This window comes from Papio anubis, chromosome 13, assembly GCF_008728515.1.
Source record: "Papio anubis isolate 15944 chromosome 13, Panubis1.0, whole genome shotgun sequence".
Taxonomy (NCBI): domain Eukaryota; kingdom Metazoa; phylum Chordata; class Mammalia; order Primates; family Cercopithecidae; genus Papio; species Papio anubis.
Genome location: NC_044988.1, coordinates 12798204 through 12819854, shown reverse-complemented (window position 1 = coordinate 12819854; position 21651 = coordinate 12798204). Strand labels below are relative to the sequence as shown.

Genomic DNA, 21651 nt, shown 5'->3' with positions numbered 1-21651 from the left:
TAAGTACTCTGTTTAAAGATTCTACTTGATAATGTTTGTTTCCCCAAAGCATAAAGTGCTTTATATCTAAAATTGAAATAATCCCTACTCTGTCCAGGCTTAAATTGGACCCCAAACATTTAAAGGATCCAAACATTGGCATCTAGGATCCTAGCAAAAATGGACAACACTATAATGAAATGTGATACTTTCAAAGAGTATTTACTATTGACAATCAGTAATAAATATTGATTTATTAAACTTATAATAATTCATCAGCAGCAGTAACATTTATTGCATTGATCCGTTTGATCTGTTTTCGAAATGTGAGATCAAGGCTTCACGTAAAATTTTAAAAGTCGTTTTTGTTATTTGTATTATTTAGGAAAGAAGTTCTATCAAAAAGTATTCATTATTGTATTATTTTGGATTTTTTTTGATGATGAATCTGTATAATATCAAGATACAGATATTAGGAACCAAAGTCAACTTCAAATGGACTCTTTCCACTGTCAGAAATCTCTTGGATGTGTTTGGAGCTGGTTTTCACTTATACTGAATGGATTTGAGAAATGACTGTAATGCATGGGTCTTAAGTAGAACACAGAAAGGAATCTCTCTGAAGCTCTCTGTAGGGAGTTACATCCACCCTGATGATGATACAAAATACTGATGGATTCCAGAGTTTCTGATCATGTGTTTTTCTAAGCCATACAGTGGTTGAGTAAAATTCCCTATCAATGACACAGACATCTCGAGATGGGGAGAATTCTGAGCTTTCTGATGCTATTAACTCTCTCTTTTTCAATTTAGTTGCACCAACTATCACATTTCTCGAATCTCCAACCTCAGACCACCACTGGTGCATTCCATTCACTGTGAAAGGCAACCCCAAACCAGCGCTTCAGTGGTTCTATAACGGGGCAATATTGAATGAGTCCAAATACATCTGTACTAAAATACATGTTACCAATCACACGGAGTACCACGGCTGCCTCCAGTTGGATAATCCCACTCACATGAACAATGGGGACTACACTCTAATAGCCAAGAATGAGTATGGGAAGGATGAGAAACAGATTTCTGCTCACTTCATGGGCTGGCCTGGAATTGACGATGGTGAGTAACTGACGCTTTTGTATGTGGGGAGAAGATAGAGTCTATCATTTCAGCTATTGACAAAATCACGTATACAATAAACCATCCCCAAACCCAGTGGCTTAAAACTCCGTTATTTAATCTTGCTCATGGATCCATAGGTCAGCGGAGTGGTTTTATTTTGCATTTATTTATTGTGGGAATCAGGGTCATGAGGCAGCAGCTACATAGGAGATGTGCTTGCTATGACAAGTGCAGAGTGAAAGAGGACAACTGGAACAATGTGAAGCTTCCTAAGGCCTAGATTCAGGACTGGTGCACTATACTGTCTCTTCAGCTTATCTGCCATTGGCCAAAGCAAGTCACAGGGCCAAAGCCAAGTTAAGGGACAGGGAGTTGTTCTCCTCCCAAGAAGGGGATGAGGAAATTAATAATTTTGAATAGTTATCTGATATACACTGGATTAATAACTACTCTAGAGTGCCCCTTATGAGAAAAGGGTCATTATTATTATTACCATCATTGTTGCAAGTGTTTAATGAGATTTTGTACCCACAGTGGAAAAACCCATGCAAAACTACAAGCACAGGAACTGTGTTTGGTTGGCTTGTGATGCATTTAAGATTTATTTTCTAGCCTCTTACCTAATTCAAAAAGGAGAATTCTGGTTTCTCGTCCATGGATGAGAAATTAGTGTCTTGGACTGTTTTGCTTACCCGGGCTGACTGAGCTGAGTGATTCTTTTATTGGCTCCCAAGCTGTTTTTCTAGGACTGATAATAGTGCCTCTCTGGCCAAAGGCTTGGACTGCGGAAAGGATGGCTAGCATCAGGGGTCTACTCTGGGCACAGCAGGAGCATGTCAGTGTGAGCTTCAGGAACAGTGGGATAAGTATCATGCATTTACTTGCTTCAGATGCTGTCCTTCAGTGGAGTGTTCTTACCTACTCAGTCTCATTGCCTGAATGCTTGCTACCAATGTGATGGCCAAGGCCTGTGTTTGGATATTGGGAGCTGTACATGAATAGAGTTCCTCACCAGAGTAGCTCTGAGTCAGTCAAAGTCATGCAAAGATGACTTGGCAGGGAGAAGGGAAAATAGAACCCTGGAGACTTGTGAGGCAGAGGCTGCTTGGGCTGCATGTACCTGTGTGGCTCCCAGGGTCCCGCCACCGGCAAAGGTGGTCAATGCAAAGCCATCTCTGCAAAATGACAAGCAAGAATGCAGTCCTTCTCATTACATGATAAGTTCCTGTTATTTTGCTCTTCACTAGACCTCTTTTTAAATGCACAGGCTTCCTTAGTATGTTCAAAATGTTATTTGGAATATATGTTTGATTTATAAACAGCAGCCCTTAAGGAGCACATAAAACAAGCAATATTTGGATGCAATACCCTGACACCCCTGGCTGTTGTTGTCTTTTTCATTAAATCTTCCTCTTAATTGAGAGTTTAGCTGCTTGGCTGTGGTTGCTGTAGTAAATCTCCAGCTTACAGTGTGCAGGAAGTCATGTTTGAGGGAATAACAGCTTCGTAGTTAAATCCAGAGACACTGATTTAGGACAGTAGCCTTTTGCTTGTTCTTACATAAACTTTTTACTTCTGAATAATTTTAGATCTGTAGAAAAGTTGCAAAGATAGTATAGAACATTCACAGACTTCCCCCACCATTGTTAATGTCTTACATTACTGTGGCACATTTGTCACAAATAAGACACTAGTATTGGTACATTACTAATAACTGAACTTCAGACTTATTTGAATTTCACCAATGGCCCTTTGAAACACTTGGGGGCAAAATCTGGTTCAGAGTGAGGGTCTGCAGTTACAAGCTGTCAGAAGTGGTCTGAGTCTTTTGATATCAATGCACAGTACTGTCAGTGTAAAGCCAGTAGCTTCTGTTTTGGGAAGGATTTTCATCTTTCCTTTTGAACATTTCTGTATGGTACTGATATTTGGTAGAGCTGAACCCTTCTTACCCATGTGGCTTCGTTTTCATTGATCATTTCTGTTAGTTTTAACTTAGCTTGTGATGGGAAAGAATTGTTTTCTGGTATAAGAATAACTTGGTGTTTCTCAAACATTCCCTTTAAAAGAAATAATTATTTGTAAAAAATACAACTGAAACTCAATTTTATAAATATGTTTCTTCCCCTCCTTTCTTTCCATCTTCTTGCTCATGAATTTATTAGGTCTTTAAAATATTAATATCTGCTTTTAGAAAAGCCCATTTTTTTGTTCTCTTTAAGTATTTACTTAAGTGTCAGCTATCAAGGAGTAATAAATGAAAGTGGGAACGAAGGGGACGTGGCCCAGGGTGACAGTGGATATAAATGGCCCTCGTGGGCCATAAACCAGTGTGACCGATTAGAGATTGACCCCACTTGGCTAGGGGAATAGAATCGTTGTGGGTATTTATGAGACTCACAGCCATAGTGCACAATGACCTTTCTTAGAATTCCTTCCTTTCTCATTCAACCTCCTTTAAAACTAAAGAAAAATAAACAAATAGCAAAAAAAAAAAAAAAAAATTCCCTGCTGGTCTGAAGTACATTCCATGTTAAGGACAGCAGGTCAAGTTTGGCTTTATAGTCCATTAATATTTCTACTATTATCATGTAGTAATTGATGAAGTTTAGCTCTCACAAATATTTTTTATAAGAAATTTCAGCCTCTTTCTCCCAGTTGTTTTGGTAAGATCCCACCTTCCCTTTTTTTTTATTTGTTATATTGGAAGTTTCCTGGCTTACAAGGAAGCAGGCAGCCTGGGCTCCCGTGAAACTAGTTGCATTTCCATACAGAGCCGGAATTAATGTGACAGTTCTGGTGTCCCTTAGAGTATGTGCACCTCATTCAGCTTAGAGCAGATTTCTGCCCAGGCGCAGTGGCTCATGTCTGTAATCGCAGAACTTTGGGAAACTGAAGTGGGTAGATCACTTGAGCTCAGGAGTTCAAGACCAGCCTGGGGAACATGGCAAAACCCCTTCTCTAAAAAATTGCAAGAATTAACTGGATTTGGTGTGTGTGCCTGTAGTCTCAGCTACTCAGGAGGCTGAGGTGAGAGGATTGCTTGAGCCCGGGAGGTGGAGGTTACAGTGAGTCATGATCGTGCCACTGCACTCCAGCCTGGGTGACAGTACCAGATCCTGTCTCAAAAATAAAACATAAAACATAGTTTTCAAAAAAGAACTAAGATTTCCCTGGGATGGTCATTTTGCTTAGGAACTCGTTTTTTAAAACAGAGAGTAAAGTATACTGAAAGAAACTGAAGCATAAATAAACCAAAAGTCTCTGAAACAAAAATTGGTGAGCATGGAAGAGGATGGAACCAATTGGATGTGATGACAGTCATCATAACCTTTACTCCTGCTTGGGATGCAGATACTAGACGAGGTGGCAGACACCCTGCTCTCCACTTGGAGGAAGGATGGAGAAGTTCCACCCCAAGCCAGTGGCAGCCCAGTCCAAGGGGGTACCAGTCACAGTGTGTGAGGATGTGAGGCAGGCACTAAAAGAGAGCAGCCCAGCAAACCAAGATACCCGTGTAATGTCTCTTGAGCATGTTGGGGGCCTTGCAGACTCTGCCATTTCCCCAGCCAGCAGGCTCATGTGGAAGGACAGGTGCCAGCAGATCTTCAGATGTCAGCAGCACACCAGACACCAAGCCAGCGCCCTTCCCCATCTGCTAATCACTGGAAACCTGGCTGGTAACCCAGAAAGAGAAAAGACCTTCCCAGACTCCAGATACTAAATTGATCATTTTGGGTCCCACATTGAAGAACTGAACTTAGCTCCAGTTAGTTTGGGATTGTGTTTAAGGCATAAAATGCAAACTTTCAGCTTCAAAATGAAATCTAGAAAACCATGATGCTTCTCCTGTAGCACACTGAAGAGCACAACTTGTGACAATCAAACTACAGGAGTTTTATGTTGCTTTTGTTTTCCATCATGTCTTTAAAATCCATTCAGTAGGAGAGATCTTCCCTGGCTCCCAGAACAGTAGCTTCTTGCCCCTTGTTGCATATTTGAATTAACTGGGGACTTTTTGTCACTATTTTGTTTGATTACTTTTTTTATTTTTTTTGAGGCGGAGTCTTGCTCTGTCGCCCAGGCTGGAGTGCAGTGGTGCGATCTCGGCTCACTGCCAGCTCTGCCTCCCAGGTTCACACCATTCTGATTACATTTTAAAATACACATTCCTGGGGCCTAGCTTTAGCAACTCAGATTCAGTGGCTTGGGGATGAGAGTTGCGCTTTGGCTTTTTTTTATTGTTGTTTTTAAGGTCCCTAGTGATTCCAATGAGTAACCAGGAGTGAGCCTCACTGATTGGAGGACAACTCTGAGCTGTGTAACATTTTTCTGCATATGATTGAGTGGCAAACAATCCTTTGGTTATTTCCAGCTGCAGATAGAATCTCAATTGAGAAATGGCATGACCCACCTGAGCTAGAAATGAAAACTCTGGATTCGAGCTCATGGCCAGTCTCCTGTCCTCCCCAAGTTCAGGCTGGCCGTATGGGGTCAGGGATGGAGTTTGCAGAGGTGTCAGTGCCCCTGCTGCCCAGGTGAAAGGGAATAGAGAAGGAGATGACAGGGAAGTTTGCTCACTAGTGACTTTGTGCCCTTGGGACCTAGGAATGTTCAAAGCTGATGTGCAGACTTTCTTTCCTGGATACCTTTGTGGGCTCTTGGAGATTTCTCTCTTTGTATTTCCCGTGACGTGAACAAATGTACCTCTGCTCCAGCTGGCACAAGCAACTCCTGACTCCAGGAATGTACTTTGTGTTGTTGGGGTCCCTCAGCAGGACCTAACACTCCCCACAAAGACTTTCTCCTGTGCTGCCTCTGGACTGCAGGGGGCGCTCATAGTCTCTTGTCCTCTGGATGTACAGGTCAAACCCAATGCCACCTACACCCCACGGTTGCAGGTTTCTTTCACCTTCTCTGGCAAGGGTCAGGCCTTGTCCTCTGAGCCATCCATTTGCAGAGAACATACTTCAAGCCTCCGGAGTGGTTCTGTGGAAGCCCCTCGGTGGGGCGGTGTTAGAGCAGCACTTCCCCAAAGAAACTTCTTTATAAATCCTTCCTTGTTCTCTCCTTCCAGGGATCTCTTACACTCTCAAGGTGAATCAGACATTTCCAAGGACATGGCTCCAGTTCTCAGTCCGTCAGTTCCTTTGTGATTTCTGCCTCTAAGTGTCTCACATCCACTTTGGTATCAGTTACTGAGGCAGGGAGAGTCTCACTTAACATCCTGTTATACTAGAATCTAGGGATTTTGAACAATGTGCCAGCTGTCTTTGAAGGTAGGAGAAGCAGAAGGTCCTGGGCTACCCCTTGCAGTGAGTTATAACACTTGAGACAACGCAGACCCTACCTCTTAGGAAGGTGGCAGGGGTGAGGTGCAGGACGGTGGGAATAAAACACAGCCCATATAACGGAAGACACCCTAGCCACCCGTAAAATAGAGAAGGTCCCCTGTTCTTCTTTGAGGTTGCCTTCATCCTGGTTGTAAGAGATCAGCTTCTCATTCCCAGGGATGTTCCTGCTTGATATTAGGCAGGGCCCAGTTGAAGGTATGCAGAAATTACAGGCAATAAAGGACAAAGACATCTCTTTAAATCCTCTTTCTCATGGAAGCCAGTGAACAGAGACTATCAAATAGAATAGGTGGAACCTCTAAGATTTTACTTCTAATGAGATAAATTTTCACTTACTGTCAATTCAAATGACTCATTCGGATCTGATGTTTGAACTTGGAATCCTGAGCATAGTTAGCCTCCACTCTCCATGTTATTTAAAGAGCAGCTTTGGGGCAATGGGAAGGGTTTGGGTTTTGAATTCAGATCTGATTCAGTCACAGATCTGAGTTTCATCCTCCATGATCTATGTGGCTTTGAGCAATTTTCTTAACACCTCGGAGTGTGAAGTGTGACTTTCCTTCTCCATAAAGTGTAGGGTTCTAGCCCCAAGTAGAGAGCATCCCTGTGCCTACCTAAGGAGTGACTAACATTGAGCACCTCCCTGACATGTGGCAGCCCCAGCTTAGAAGGTTGCCGCCTTGAGGCTGAGCGTATCTGAAGTGTCCGATGCAGTGCTTGACACATGACGGGCAGGTGCTCAGTGTTATTTATCCTCTTCTTAGGTAGGCATTGAGAATATGATAAAGGAGGTGAACATTCCCCACCTCCCTTTGTGTTCATGCCCTGTAGCCTTTAGGGAGAAACTTTCTACCCAGAAATGCTTTTATCTCATACTAACTTTGCTCTTCCTCATTCAGAAGCATGGGCTTACCCAGAAAAACGACCTTGAGACTCCTATTATTTTACTACCTTAGCATTCTAGACTTGGCCCTTGATATGATTTGTCTGTGTCCCCACCCAAATCTCATCTTGAATTTTAGCTCCCATGATTTCCACGTGTGGTGGGAGGGGCCTAATGGGAGGTAATTGAATCATGGGGCGGATTTTTCCTGTGCTGTTCTCGTGACAGTAAATAAGTCTTATGGAATCTGATGGTTTGATAAAGGGAAGTTCCCCTGCACACACTCTTTCTTGCCTACTGCCATGTAAGACATGTCTTGCTTCCCCTTTACTTTCTGCCGTGATTGTGAGGCCTCCCTGGCCATATGGAACTATGAGTCAATTCAACCTCTTTCCTTTATAAATTACCCAGTCCTGGGTATGTCTTTATCAGCAGCATGCAAACAAGCTAATACAACCCTTTAAGGAGAAAATTAAGTCAAAAATTTGACTCACCTTTCAGAGGGTGGTCAGTGTTAGATCTTTCTGCTGTCTAAGCTCTTTTCCCCCGTCTCCTTTTCATTTGGAAAGTGGCCCAGAAATGTGCCATTGGGGACAAAACCAATCTCCTGTCCTTTCTCCTTTTTTGTGGCTATGGTCAAAGATACCCTGACTCCAATATTTGGGTACCTAGCTATTACTTTGTGTTTCATTGAAAAAATTGTCATTTTTTGCTGGGTGCAGTGACTCACACTTGCAATCCCAGCATTTTGGGACACTGAGGCATGAGGATCCCCTGAGGCCGGGAGTTCCAGGCCAGTCTGGGCAACAAAGTGAGACCCCCGTGTCTACAAAAAACACAAAGAAATAAAAATAAAAATTATCATCCTTCATGCTCACTGAGACCTTTTGACTCTGGTAAAACTTCTCAGTGAGTTGTAAATCAGGGCTTCTCGAAATTTAATGCACATACCAGACTCCTGGGGACCCTGTTAACATGAAGATTATGATTCAATGGATTTGAAAATGGGCCTAAATAATGTATTTCTAACAAGCCCCCCGATGATGCCAGTACTGCTGGTCCATGAATCATATTTTGCATAGTGAGGATGCCCTACAGAAGCCAGAGGGGCCACTGGAAGAACTGGTCAGGCATCCGTCAGGATGACCTCACTGACTTTCCCTGAGGATATCAAATAGTAATAACAATACAAATATAGAATAAATGGTGCACAGAGATGCCCTCTAATTGGTTTTGGCATAAAGTCGGATGAATTCAATATGTGGCTTAAGAAGGCTAGGGAGAGGCTGGGCGTGGTAATCCCAGCACTTTGGGAGGCCAAGACGGGCAGATCATGAGGTCAGGAGATTGAGACCATCCTGGCTAACATGGTGAAACCCTGTCTCTACTAAAAATACAAAAAAATTAGCCGGGCGTAGTGGCAGGCAACTGTAGTCCTAGCTACTCGGGAGACTGAGGCAGGAGAATGGCATGAACCCGGGAGGCGGAGCTTGCAGTGAGCTGAGATCGCGCCGTTGCACTCCAGCCTGGGCAACAGAGCCAGACTCTGTTTCAAAAAAAAAAAAAAAAAGGCTAGGGAGAATGAATTAAAAAGTAGAGACAGTAGTTGCAGGCACGTAGACACACACAGGGTGGGGTTATCTGAGGATTCTTCAAAAGTTCTCATATATCCTATTTAGCTTACCAGCCAAAAAGAAAGACTTGTCTAAGATGAAATTGATCCACTATATGTCAGTCATTGAAATTCAATCCTACATATAAAAATCCCTTCATGAACCAGACAGTGTACATGGAGAGTAAGTGGAGATTAGAAGTGATGAAGGGTTCTTTTTAAGTAGAATTTGAGGCAGAAATTCATGGCAGAGAGATCACTTATGATTTGTTGTGAGGAAGAAACCTGGAGCCTTTGTTAGCATTTCTGATCAGATAGTCCAAGTAGCAAGAATTTTGAAGGCCAGTTAGTCCCATAAATGTGAACATCATGTTGATGCAAAGTAGATTCTGTTCAGAATCATTACCCAAGTGATTTAACCCTTTGGCTTGGAACAAACCTAACCAGAGCACCAGATGATAAAATACCCTCGTGTTAAAGCTTACCATTCTTTAGGCAGCGCATAAAGAGTGTCTCTGTGGCCCACTCATTCAGGAAGAATGTCACAGCTCAAGAATGCCCATTCACACAAGCAGTGGGAGTCAGTGACTTGCGCTTCCTAATTCGGGAGCTCCTGTCTCCTATGCGAGATGCGCGTCAGGAACAAACTATAAATATTGGAAGAGCTTTTCCCACAGCTTCTCCTTCCACGCTGTTTTATCGAAAGATTCATGACGTCTGGATGAACTAGAGCTCTCTGCGGCACTTAGAATGCCCCACACTGGTGGATTTAGATTTGGTGTACTCAGTCTAAAGAACGAGGGGAGAGGAAATTTCTCCAAATGTTATGCATTAAATAAAGCTCTCCTGGCTTTTTACTGTTTGTTCCTTCGGTCTTTTGTCAGGACGTGTTTCTTGTCCTGGAGGTGAAGGAGAGAAAGTTATGTCTGCTTTTCTGCCTTAAATAACTGAGAAGAGAACGATTTGGCCATAGATTCAGAATGATAATAATTAAGATTTATACTTAAATAGCTCCTTATGCCTCAGGAGTACTAATGTTAGTTAATTACGCTTCCCAAAGCTCCTGAGGAATTGCCAGAGCCAATGCTATTATCCTCTCCTGTCTTATAGAAGACTCCATTGTTACAGAAAAAGTGGAGACTCCCAGTGCTGTATAGCAAATGAGTGGTTCAGCCAGAAAGGAAACCCACATATTGCAATGCCGATTTCAGGTGCTGAGTTCAGCCTACCTTTCTGAAAGAGAAGAGGAGAAGAACCTGAAAATCAAAAGGCTGATCTCCCTATGAGTGAGAAAACACTGTCGGCAAAGCAAGGACAGTTTACCTGAATAGAACAAATCTTTTGTAATTGCCTTATCATATGGAATGCTTTGAAATATTTTTTTTCAGGATCACATGATCACATTAAATAGAGTCTGCAAATAGAATGGATAGAAAAGTCTTTTCTTTTCTCTCTCTCTCTCTTTTTGGTAGAGCATGAGAGGGAGACTACAAGTTTAAAGGAAGGAAACAGATGTGTCTTCCTGGCCTGCCCATTATTTTTTATCTTGTTAGCGGAGTGGAAAATGAACCCTACTGTCAGGCTACCTCTCTTCCCACAATTTATTTTTTTTATCCTACAAACGTGTTTTTCCTTTAACTGTAGAGTCTTAACAGTTGAAATGTCATAAAGATGTTTTCTCTCTCATCAAGATTTACATAAAGTCATAAGATTATTCATGACTATAAGTGAGTTTAGAAGACGGAAATAAAAAGGCCCTATTTTAGGTTATTTTGCATGGAATTAGGAGGATGGTGCAGTGCTTGGGTTTGATGCTGTTGGGGAAAGAACAAAGTGATTCCATCTTTGATGTGTGGAAGCCCAAATGCCCTCAGGGCTCATGTGCCTCTTGGAGGCGCAGACCTCACTGGCTCCCTGGGAAGCTTTGTCAGGAGCGCGGCTGTGGCTGTGATACAGTCGCTATCGTTCTTTTATTGTTTTTTTCAACTTGTATTTTAGAATCAGGGGGTGCATGTGCAGGTTTGTTACGTGGGTCTGTTATGTGATGCTGAGGATGGGGATGTGACTGAACCTGTTACCCAGGGAGTGAGCATGGTATCCAATAGGCAGTTTTTCAGCCTTCCTTCCATCCATCTCTTTCCACCTTCAGTGGTCCCACTTGGGGCACTTTAGGCTGCACCATGGACTGGCTACTCCCTTCCGGTAATTCTTGACAGCATTCCTTAGGTCAAGAACAAAGTAAAGGTGAATATGGCACCTTAGGATGCTCGACGCATTCTTCAGAAAACAGGATTTGACCATCAGATGTGCAGACATTGGTACTTGGCCTTCAACCTCTTTCAGCGGGGGAGGAGTTGCACCTTTTACACCCCAGTGAGCTGTGGGGATCAGACATTCTGCAGCTTATTTGGAACTCCAGTGGGTTGAATAGAGTTCCTGGATTTCAATATGTTATTCCACCATCTCCCAACCTGAAGCTTTAAGGCTTGATGCTACCTCTTGCTACCTAAATCTGAGATTTCCGATTTGATGAGCACTACTAGGACAGCACTCAAGGAATCATAACCCTTTCACAACCCCACTGTCAGGCCACGGCTCAAGTCAGATACAGCTTCTTTGTCTTTCATTAATTCTCTTTTCCTTGGATTTTTTTTCTCATAGCTGGTGTTTGTCTTTCCTCAGTGACCTTTTAGTCCTGAATCTCTCCAACAGGGCTTCCTAACTTTAGCATATAACAGTGTGCAACAGTATGTAATGAAGGAACCCTTTAGAAATTAGACTATAAAAAGGCAAGACATTTTCAACATCTGACCATTGCTAGAAGTCGAAAAAGAAAGTGATATATTTTTTCTGTCAGCATTTAAAATGATGGTAATAATTACCTTACTGTTGGAGTGTAAATATCATGGGAGGTTTTGCTAAACTAGGAAGTTGCTGGAAGCAAAATACTTGATGAGCTGGGGTCAGCTGGAGTAATGTGACCCTCGCTTTTCATAAACATTAGGTCTGTGCATCCTCTCATGTGCCAGTCTAACTAAACCTTTGGATAGTGAAAGGTGTTCATTTGTTGTGGTGAGTAGACTTTTGTCAGACGTAGTGCAGTATGCTTGGGAGAAATAAAAGCAACCCTGTTATAGTTCGTCTCACATTGTCTTTTTGCGAGTTTCATAATCTTACACTAAATTTGGCTATTACGGATCAAAGTAAAGTGACAGTACTTGTCATACATCTGGGAGGATGAAGTTAGGAAAAAATAGTGCTTTTCACAAAGTTTAGATATGGCCTAACAGTTTTGCTGGTGAACTTAGCAGGAAAGGCATGCACTGATATGAGTCATAAGTCTGGATGGACACTGACCTATTTTTTATTAAATTAAATAAAATAACTAAATTACTTATTTATTTTTGAGTCAGAGTCTCACTTTGTTGCCCAGGCTGGAGTGCAGTGGTGTGATCTCAGCTCACTGCAACCACCGCCTCCTGGGTTCAAGCGATTCTCATGCCTCAGCCTCCAGAATAGCTGGGACTGCAGGCATGCGCCACCATGCTTCGCTAATTTTTGTGTTTTTAGTAGAGATGAGGTTTTCCCACGTTGCCCGGGCTGGTCTTGAACTCCTGAGCTAAGGTGATCTGCCTACCTCGGCCTCCCAAAATGTTGGGATTACAGGTGTGAGTCACTGCACCCTGCCCTGGCCTATTTTTTAGATTATGGGCTAATGTCTTTATTTATGATTGGACCCCAAATTCCATTTTTCCATACCTAACTTTTGTTACAGTGAATAGATGTGATGTTCTTGGATCTTCCTAGGGGCTTTGTGTGGATATTGTGTTTGGAGGTTCCTGTTCTGCAACGTGGCAGATTAAACCTGTATGTCATTCATAGTCTCTGAGGCCGTTTAAATGTGTGGCTGAGATAAATCTGCCTCTGAATCGTCAGGCTTTCCACTTTCTCATGGAGCTGTAGGTGAAAAAGCGATGGTGACCACAGGCCCTTCTCTCACATGTGTGGGGGTCCATAGGGGCCTGAAAACGAATCAGTGGCCAACTCCTCCCAGGATAAGCAGTGAAAGCCCCACAACCAGAAAAAGCCCTCAGTCCTGGGCAGATGGAAAGAATTTGGCTGGGAGAGTCTCCATTTTAAAACTTGTAAGGAATCCTCTTAATTCCTGGCAGTCTGGGATGGTTGGCCCCCCTACTGCAAATGAAGACCCACATACTTATATCCAAATATTTAAAAATTCTAAACCGAATCAGAGAATGTGAATTGTGAAATAGAGTAGGTTTCACCTTCCTGCAAGACAAATATATAGTGATGATGATGTGGAAGGCTGGATTTGAAGTTGAAAATCTCAGATTGTGTTGAAAGGCACATTGGGAAGAGGGATGAATGAAATCTTCTAAAATAATGGATTACTGAGCAGTTTGAAGACTGACTTGCTCTCTTGGGCTTGTAAAATCTTTCCTGCAGCAGGGGTAGTAAATTCCCATGGTGAGGGGGACATCATTTGGTCTAGGGCTTTTGTAAAGGGAGAGGACTTCAGAGGACACCTGAGTCCCCTGCAAGTGACATCAGGAGGGCAGCCACTGGGACTTCTTTCTGCCACTTCATTCATTGAGTTAGCCCTCAAACTGCAGGACAGCTTTCAAGACTCTTCTCAGAGTGTTATAACAGCTATAAGCAACCCTGACGAGATATATTCACATATGGTAACTCAAAATGAGTTTGAAATGGTGTTTAGGATAATACAACTCTTCGATATATGATTGAAATTTACTGGAATCAATGACTTTGCATACATTGATACAGTGCCATCACATGTGGCTGCACAGGATGTGCACTGCACAATTTCCCATCACATGTGACTGCACAGGTGCACAGGGTGTGCCCTGCACAATTTCAAGTGGTGCTATTCACACGGACTATAATATGAAAGGCGCTCCCTAGAGTTGCGCAAAGCGTACACCATATAGCAGTATGCAGCGTCCCTGGATGGAAGTACACAGCCATTCACTTCATTTCATTTTTTTTCCCTGCTAAAATAGATATTTTTCTAGTTGAAATGCGTTAACATTCTAATTTGAACACTGGGGCCACTTTTATTTGGTTCTTCATTTAGACTAACCTTGATTATTCGCTGGGGAATGCATGAACAGAAAATTGGCTCATTTCACGTTACTTTAATGGCATTTTCCTGCTAAGGGTTCAGAAGTGAAATGAAAACTGAGTAAGCTTTATGGTTTACAAGTTTTACTGTTTCACATGGCAAGTGAGGACTAAAAGCATAGGAAATAGCTTTGGAAATTCATTTTGCAATCACTTAAATGTTAAAACAAAATTTAATTTTATTTCCAAGTAGACTTTCATGTAGAGACCCAGTTAGCTCTGATTGGAGAATAAGCAGCAAATGTTTTTGTTACCAGTTCTTGTTGATGCTGAGTTAAAAAAAAATATTTTGGCATGTCTCATAGGAATACCTTAAAGCAGAATATTCTGATCATCTTGGTGACTTTAGAGCCATCCCCCAAAATTAAATTGATAACTTTTACATTTCTCTCTGACATACCATTTTTTATAGCTTCTTATACATCAATGATTTCAATAGAGGAAGTACATTTTATTTTTCTTTGTTGTGTTAGGGCATAAAAAAGGTTTCTTCAGCCTTAGAAACTCCCCTGAAGATAAGGTGGAGAATAAAATTGTGCTTTAGATAACATTATGCAGGGTGGTTAATAATATGCTCCTGAACGCAAATGGCCCTGCTACGCACTTGACAGTAACCCTCAAACCATCAGAGAATAACAAAAGTGGTATGAAAATTACCTGTCTCTGGAATAAAAATACCAAAACTGCAATGAAAATGGCCGATCGTATAATAGGAACAGTACCAAAAAAAGAAAAATGGTAATAATTCATTGATTGCTGAACTTTTTTCAAAGCAATTTGTGATTTTTTTGTGATTTCTTTTTGTTTTTGGAGGGATGAAAGTGGGAGAACTGGGGAGGGGAACGGAGTTAACGTGGGACAACTCAAGAACTTCAAGTTTTGTTTACCTGTCCTGTAAAAGCAGTCTATTAAATTGCGAAACCTCAATGTATGTTTAGCTTATTTTAGTTGGCATAGGTTAGTAATTTTTTGACTCCAAAATGCATACTTACAGATCTTTGCTCTGTTTTGCCTTTTAGGTGCAAACCCAAATTATCCTGATGTAATTTATGAAGGTAGCTATCATGTTTTCTACTTTGTATTTCTTTTTCACAATGTTTGTCTGTAATGAAATAAATCAACTGAAAGAAGACTCTTCTAAGCTCAGTTAAATACACACTTTAAGCATGACATAGGCCAAAATAGTATTTCAAAAATCATTCAATATTGATGGCCGTTTTCCCTTGACATTTACAGTGCCTGTAAATAGCACTTTCTCTCTCATACCCTGTTCTTGGAAGTAGTAAATCCATTCCGTTGGCTGTAACAGACATCACATTTCCTTAATTGGGAACTAATTACCTGTTTAAAAGCCATGGCTACCAAGAAAAGGGAGGTATATCAGTTTCTGGCTATGACAGTAAAGCCAATTCAAAATGATGTTTCTTGTATAATGAAGGTGTTTGACTCATAGACAGGAACCTCAAAGGTAGGGCTTGATTTAGGGTTGGTTAAAGCAGCAACTCCACCACGTTGTCAGGGACCCAAGTTCCCTTCATGCTACACTCTTTTGCCCACCATGCCAGCTTCACTGAAGGCTGGTCCCCTTACGGTTACAAGAGAGTGTCGCGGGGGAGCTGCTGCCTTTCACATGGACGGGAGACAGGGAAGCGCTCCTGAAGGCGTCCTTGAGGAAAGAGAACTTCCCAAGAGACAAGAGTCAAGCCCTCTTTGTATCCAATTCAAGACCTGATTGGATTATAGTCCATTCTTGCCCTTATTACTGGTAAGAGGGATGGATTATCCCTTCAGTGACTAAATTCACCTCCAGACATTAAGTCAGCTTCCCCAAAGGTGAATAGGCCTAACCCCTTGAAAAAAAAATGGGATTCTCTCAGGAATGTGGAAGGAAAGAAACCAAAGTCCCCTATACTACCTTTTTTTTTTTTTTTTTTTTTTGAGATGGAGTCTCACTTTATTGCCCAGGCTGGAGTCCAGTGGCACAATCTCTGCTCACTGCAACCTCTACCTCCCGAGTTCAAGTGATTCTCCTGCCTCAGCCTCCTGAGTAGCTGGGATTACAAGCACATGCCACCACACTCGGCTAATTCTTATATTTTTAGTTAAGACTGGGTTTTACCATGTTGGCCAGGCTGGTCTCGAACTCCTGACCTCAGATTATTCACCCACCCGAGCCTCCCAAAGTGCTGAGATTGCCAGCGTGAGCCACTACACTGGGCCTATATTAGCTTTTGATGGAATATCGCATCTCTCCTTTGCTGTTTTGATCAAATGCCAAGGATGTTTTCCTTGGTGTGAAAACCCATATTTAACAGATTTCCAAGCCAGGAAGCCACTGTTTGGGGAAGTGGAAGGCTACATTTCAAGATTTGGCTTGAAATTTAGGAATGATTAAAAGATTGATTAAAACATTATATTTATATATTTTTCTGTAAAATACTCTGTTCTTTAATTTTATATTTATATATAGATTGATATTTTATTTTTTCTATAAAATGAGCCTGTCTGTATGTTTATTATATGCGTGTGTATTTAACCTGAGCTAATTTTAACTTGGAGAATAATATTGTCTTTACCTGCTTGTGCATGTTAAGACATATTTCTTCCAAGCTGTGGTTTGGTTGATTTTTTGCTTATGATTTGTGTGTTGTTTTGTTTGTATTTGTCTTGATACAGTTTAAAGGAAGAATCTCTCAAATTGTTTCACAGAGAAATACCTTTGTATTGTGGTTTTACATCTTAAAATTACATTTTTGACCCTTTCCTAGTTAATTTGAGACTTTAAAAATGTCATCTTCCTGTTAGCCTCAGATCCCACTTTGGATCTTTGGGCCAAAATGTCATGATATTAAACTATAGACATTTGAATGATTTAAATTTTGTAGATGTAGTTGGTTATAACATGAAGAGGGAAAACTAACCAAATAAAGGATATCCATTAGTGTTCAAAATTAGTAAACTTTAAGATATTCAAAAGGAAAATGGTGAGAATGTGGTTTTGGCGTTAAGAATGAAACAGCAAACACATAGAAAATGGATTTTTTTTCTGTTATTTTTTATTCACAAAGAACACTTTGCTAATAAAAATACAATTTAAATTGGTTGCCCCGAGGCCAGCATGATGATTCTACCTGGAGAAGTTTAGCTGGGCTGCATTAACAGGTGGCCTCTTCAGGATGGAAATTGAAGGCAGTGTACCTATTTAGAATTAAAATACAAACATTATAAACCTCATTGTTTGCAATGAGTTTGCCAAGAGTTTCCTGAGACCTTTTGTATGTGGTATTGCTAATAAAAACTTTGACAACCCCTGAAAAACAGCCATTATTTCTGTCCTGACCCATGTAGACTAAAATCGATCCAGAAGGCAGCAACTGCATTTGCGACTTGGTGAAATGAGAACAGAGAGTTCACAATTCTAAGTATTGTGCGGGTCTACCTTTTAATCATTCTGAAACTGAAATATTGGCAATTCAGAACTGTTCAAAAAAGTTTACGTGTGGACCCAAGTTTCATACTGATGCTTGTTCCACATCTCCTCTTACGTCTCTGCCCTTTGTGCAAATAAGTTGCACCTGCCCTGGAAATCACTGTTGCTCATTTCAAGTCTGGGGTCACATGTGAGCTCTGCCATCTTCTTGCCTTCACCTAGTCATGTAACTTTCCTCCACTGACATTCTTCAGTGGTAAAACTGGCAGTTATGCTCTGTCTCCAAAGACCTTTCCAGGTCTATAAATCTATGACACATAGATGATCGTACTTGTTTTAAATATGCCATCCATAAAAGGCTATATGCTTATGTGCAAAGAAAAATCCCTGAACCAGGTTTAGGGCTGACCAACAAGACAATGATGTAAAGGTCTGGACTGCATAAAATGTGGGCATTGTGCAGTCTCAGCACTGCCATGGATTGAACTCAGCAGCCTGGTCACGTCCCTCCACAGCCAGGCTGTCGGGGGTTTGGAATCTTTGTGATTTGTCTTGCTTCGTTCTGGCTCTTACTGTGGCCTTGTGTTTGTTGGCAGCTTAATGATAACTTCATGTTCTTTCTCTTTCCCCCTTTTCCCTCTTAAGATTATGGAACTGCAGCGAATGACATCGGGGACACCACAAACAGAAGTAATGAAATCCCTTCCACAGACGTCACTGATAAAACCGGTCGGGAACATCTCTCGGTGAGTGGAATAAATAGGTGTCTGAATTGGTTCTGAGCGTTTTGGATGCCTCCATGTTAGAGGAATGTAGCTGCTTCAATAAGACATTTTGATTGTTCAGATGTAAATAGGGTGTTAAAGGTTGGAGGAATTAATAAAAAGGCTTAAAAAAAGTGATAAAGGTGTTATACGGCCTTTGACTTATTTGCTGCTTTTGTGCACCACTTTTAGTTGTTAGTGGTTCCTATTTCAATTATGTGTGCTTTAGAAGGGTATCACTAGAAGAGCAAGAACCCCGCTTTATCATTCATGGACTATACCTTCATACCCGTCTCCTTAAATTATTAATATAATTTTGACTGCTCACTAGATGTAAGGAATCCAGTAGCTTCTGAAAGGGACTGGCAGTGGCGGGGATATAATAATATGAACAAAATTAAGATTAGCCATTTAGAATTCATCAGAGACCCTAGAGGTGAATATTAGCACCTCAAATACAAACAGAAGCAGAGCAATGCAGTACAAGAGATAGAAGTGGAGAAGCAAATGTTTTGTTCCTTTGTTCCTGAGCTGGGACACTCAGAGGAGCCTTTGTGGGGCAAGTGACTTTTTGCATGGCCTGTGCAGGAGGGTTGGGATTTTGACATACAGGAATGGAAGGGAAGGGCATTGAGGGCATGTGAACAGGAGCTTGTAGGTGGATAAACATTGTGAAGGTGCTTGATTGGAGGATAAGGCGTGTGCAGGACAGCAGGGTTGGAGATATAGATTGTGGCCAGGTTGTAGGTCTTGACACAGAGTCTCAGGTGTGTAGATTTATGGAGCAGTGAAGAGCCATTGAAGAGGGAAGTTGCATGATCCCAGGGGTCTATGGTCAGTTGCTCTGGTCCAAACCCAACAGCTTTCTCCAGTTGTTTCTTTTCCTCACTGTCATATGCACACAGCACTTCCGGTGAGCTCTGCCTCCTTATAAATTCCAAGTCTTTCCATATCTCTTCACCTCCACTGCCACGGTCACAGGCTAACCCAGGGGCTGACAAACGATGACCCATGGGCCAAGTCCAGCTCACCACCTGTTTTTGTATGGTTTGCAGGCTAAGAATGGTTTCTACCTTCTACGTGGTTTAAAACAACAAAAAAGAATGATATTTCATAATACATGAAAGTTTTGTGAAGTTCAGATTTTATTGTCCGTGAACAGAGTATTACTGGAACACAGTCCCTCGTGTTCATTTACGTACTGTCTGTGGCTGCTCTCATGCTCCGATGCATCTCCCACACTCTTCTCACTGCTCGCCACTTGTCTTTTTCATGCTCTCTCCAGTGCTCCAGTCCTGCTCTTCCTATTTGTGACTCCCCGTCCCAGGCATTTGCTTTCTGATGGCCATCGTGTGGCTTCAGCTAGGTGGCCAGCAGGCAGACATTGCCCCCTTCCATTTTCTTCTGAGCAGTTATCATTGCCTGGAATGACCCCATTTATTTGTTTGTTTAATGTATTTTTCCATTCTCTAGATTCTTTAGTAAGACTCTTAGTAGGGGCAACCTGGTCAGTGTTTTTCACAGCTGTCTCCTTACACCCTCAGAATACTAGCTGAAACCTAGTGGGCACCCAGTACATTTTGTAGACTGGCTAGACTTGCAGTGAACAGTATAGGACAGAGGGATTGCAAAGTGGGGTGATCCATTAGGGGTATGATAGAGCAGTAAAGACATTTGATATGTACTTGAAGCAAGGCCACGAGAGTGGAAATGGGAGGTGCATAAACAGATGCAGTGCAACTGCAACTTTATGCGTATCTACTACAGAGGTATGCATACATGCACATGCACACACATATACACACAAACACGCATGCTTCCATAGATGACTATATGCATTACATTGAAATAGCAAGAACAAATACCATAGTAAGTCAACTGGGGGATGGTATCTGCTTCCTGCCTTATGCAATCATTTTAGTTTTTAATTATCATACCAATCCACTTAATATTTCTTGGTGTAAGAAAGTTGTTTGTGTATGTAAGAAATCCAAGTAGCATGTATTAAGCCCAATTACACAAAATTATATGTCGACTTTAGTTTTCCAGGTTGTTTTTTTTTTTTTTTTTTTTGGAGACGGAGTCTCGCTGTGTTGCCCAGGCTGGAGTGCAGTGGCGCGATCTCGGCTCACTGCAAGCTCTGCCTCCCAGGTTCACACCATTCTCCTGCCTTAGCCTCCTGAGTAGCTGGGACTACAGGTGCCTGCTAGCATGTCTGGCTATTTTTTTTGTATTTTTTTTAGTAGAGACGTGTTTTCACCATGTTAGCCAGGATGGTTTCAATCTCCTGAACTGTGATCTGCCCACCTTGGCCTCCCAAAGTGCCGGGATTACAGGCGTGAGCCACCTGGGATTACAGGCATGAGCCACTGCTCCCAGCCTTCTGTTTTTTTTTTGTTTTTTTTTTGTTTTTAATACAGATGATAAATCTAGGCACCTGATTGGCATATCTCCATCTATAGTATAGTTGCTGGAAGGCAAGATCAGTAAGCTTGTTTATTATGACTTTGTGGGAGGCTCCTAAAATCTGTATGAGAGGCGCAATATTGTGTTTTGTAGAATTTAAAGAAAATATTACAATTATGTGTGGTTCAGATATTTTATATATGAAAAGTTCACAGGAAGGATCATTAGATTAGAAGAGTTTGAGAGCCAAGAAGCAGATACAAAAGTTAAAAGTGTTTCTGGTCCAACAAGTGCTCTTGCGGCATTTTGTTGGATTTGCAGGGGAGGGCAGATCTCCCTTGTTCTATCCTAAGAAATATCCTCAGATGAAAACCAAACCATCAAGCAGTCAACCAACCAACCAAACAAACAAACATCTGACCAAACAAACTCACCCATGTTCATCTCCTGTGTAAAAACCACCTCAACACATGCAAGGCACACAAAACTCTGTATTTCTCAAACAATCTGATTTTGAGTAAGTTATTCTTTTCATTGTCACAGGCATCCTTGTTTACGAAAGGATTTAAATTGAGAATGGCTTCAGTAGCTTTAAGTATTTGTTTGCAGATCCTTAGTGCTTTTCAGCAGTAGAGCCCACTTCCCATTTTCTAGGTTGACTCACACATTCTATAAATAGGTAGAAAAGCCAGGGCAGGCGTTGCTATCTAATGAAGAAGTGCAAGCTTGGGTAAGTGAAGCATCTGTTCTAGCTGTCATGACTGGTAAAAGCAAGGTGTCCTGTGAACGCAGGGATCCAGGACTCCTAAATCCCAGTTAAGGACTGTCCAAAGCAGGGAAGAGACTGTACTGTGGTACTGCTGCGTGTACTGCTGCATGGTTGGGGGCCTTTCAGGCCAAGTCATCTAACCTCCCCCATCCTAATTTTCTTAGTTATG

The 21651-nt window shown here is 41.7% G+C and overlaps 1 protein-coding gene across 12 annotated transcripts in view; it reads left to right on the top strand.

Annotated features, from left to right (window-relative positions):
* NTRK2 (neurotrophic receptor tyrosine kinase 2) overlaps positions 1 to 21651 on the top strand; it is a 366819-nt gene that overhangs the window by 58878 nt on the left and 286290 nt on the right. For all 12 annotated transcript variants that reach the window (XM_017949950.3, XM_003911869.4, XM_003911870.4 and 9 more), the window contains 3 exons: positions 793 to 1098; positions 15133 to 15168; positions 18189 to 18289. In XM_017949950.3, coding sequence (XP_017805439.1) covers positions 793 to 1098; positions 15133 to 15168; positions 18189 to 18289 — 443 coding nt within the window. The remainder of the gene's footprint in view (positions 1 to 792; positions 1099 to 15132; positions 15169 to 18188; positions 18290 to 21651) is intronic.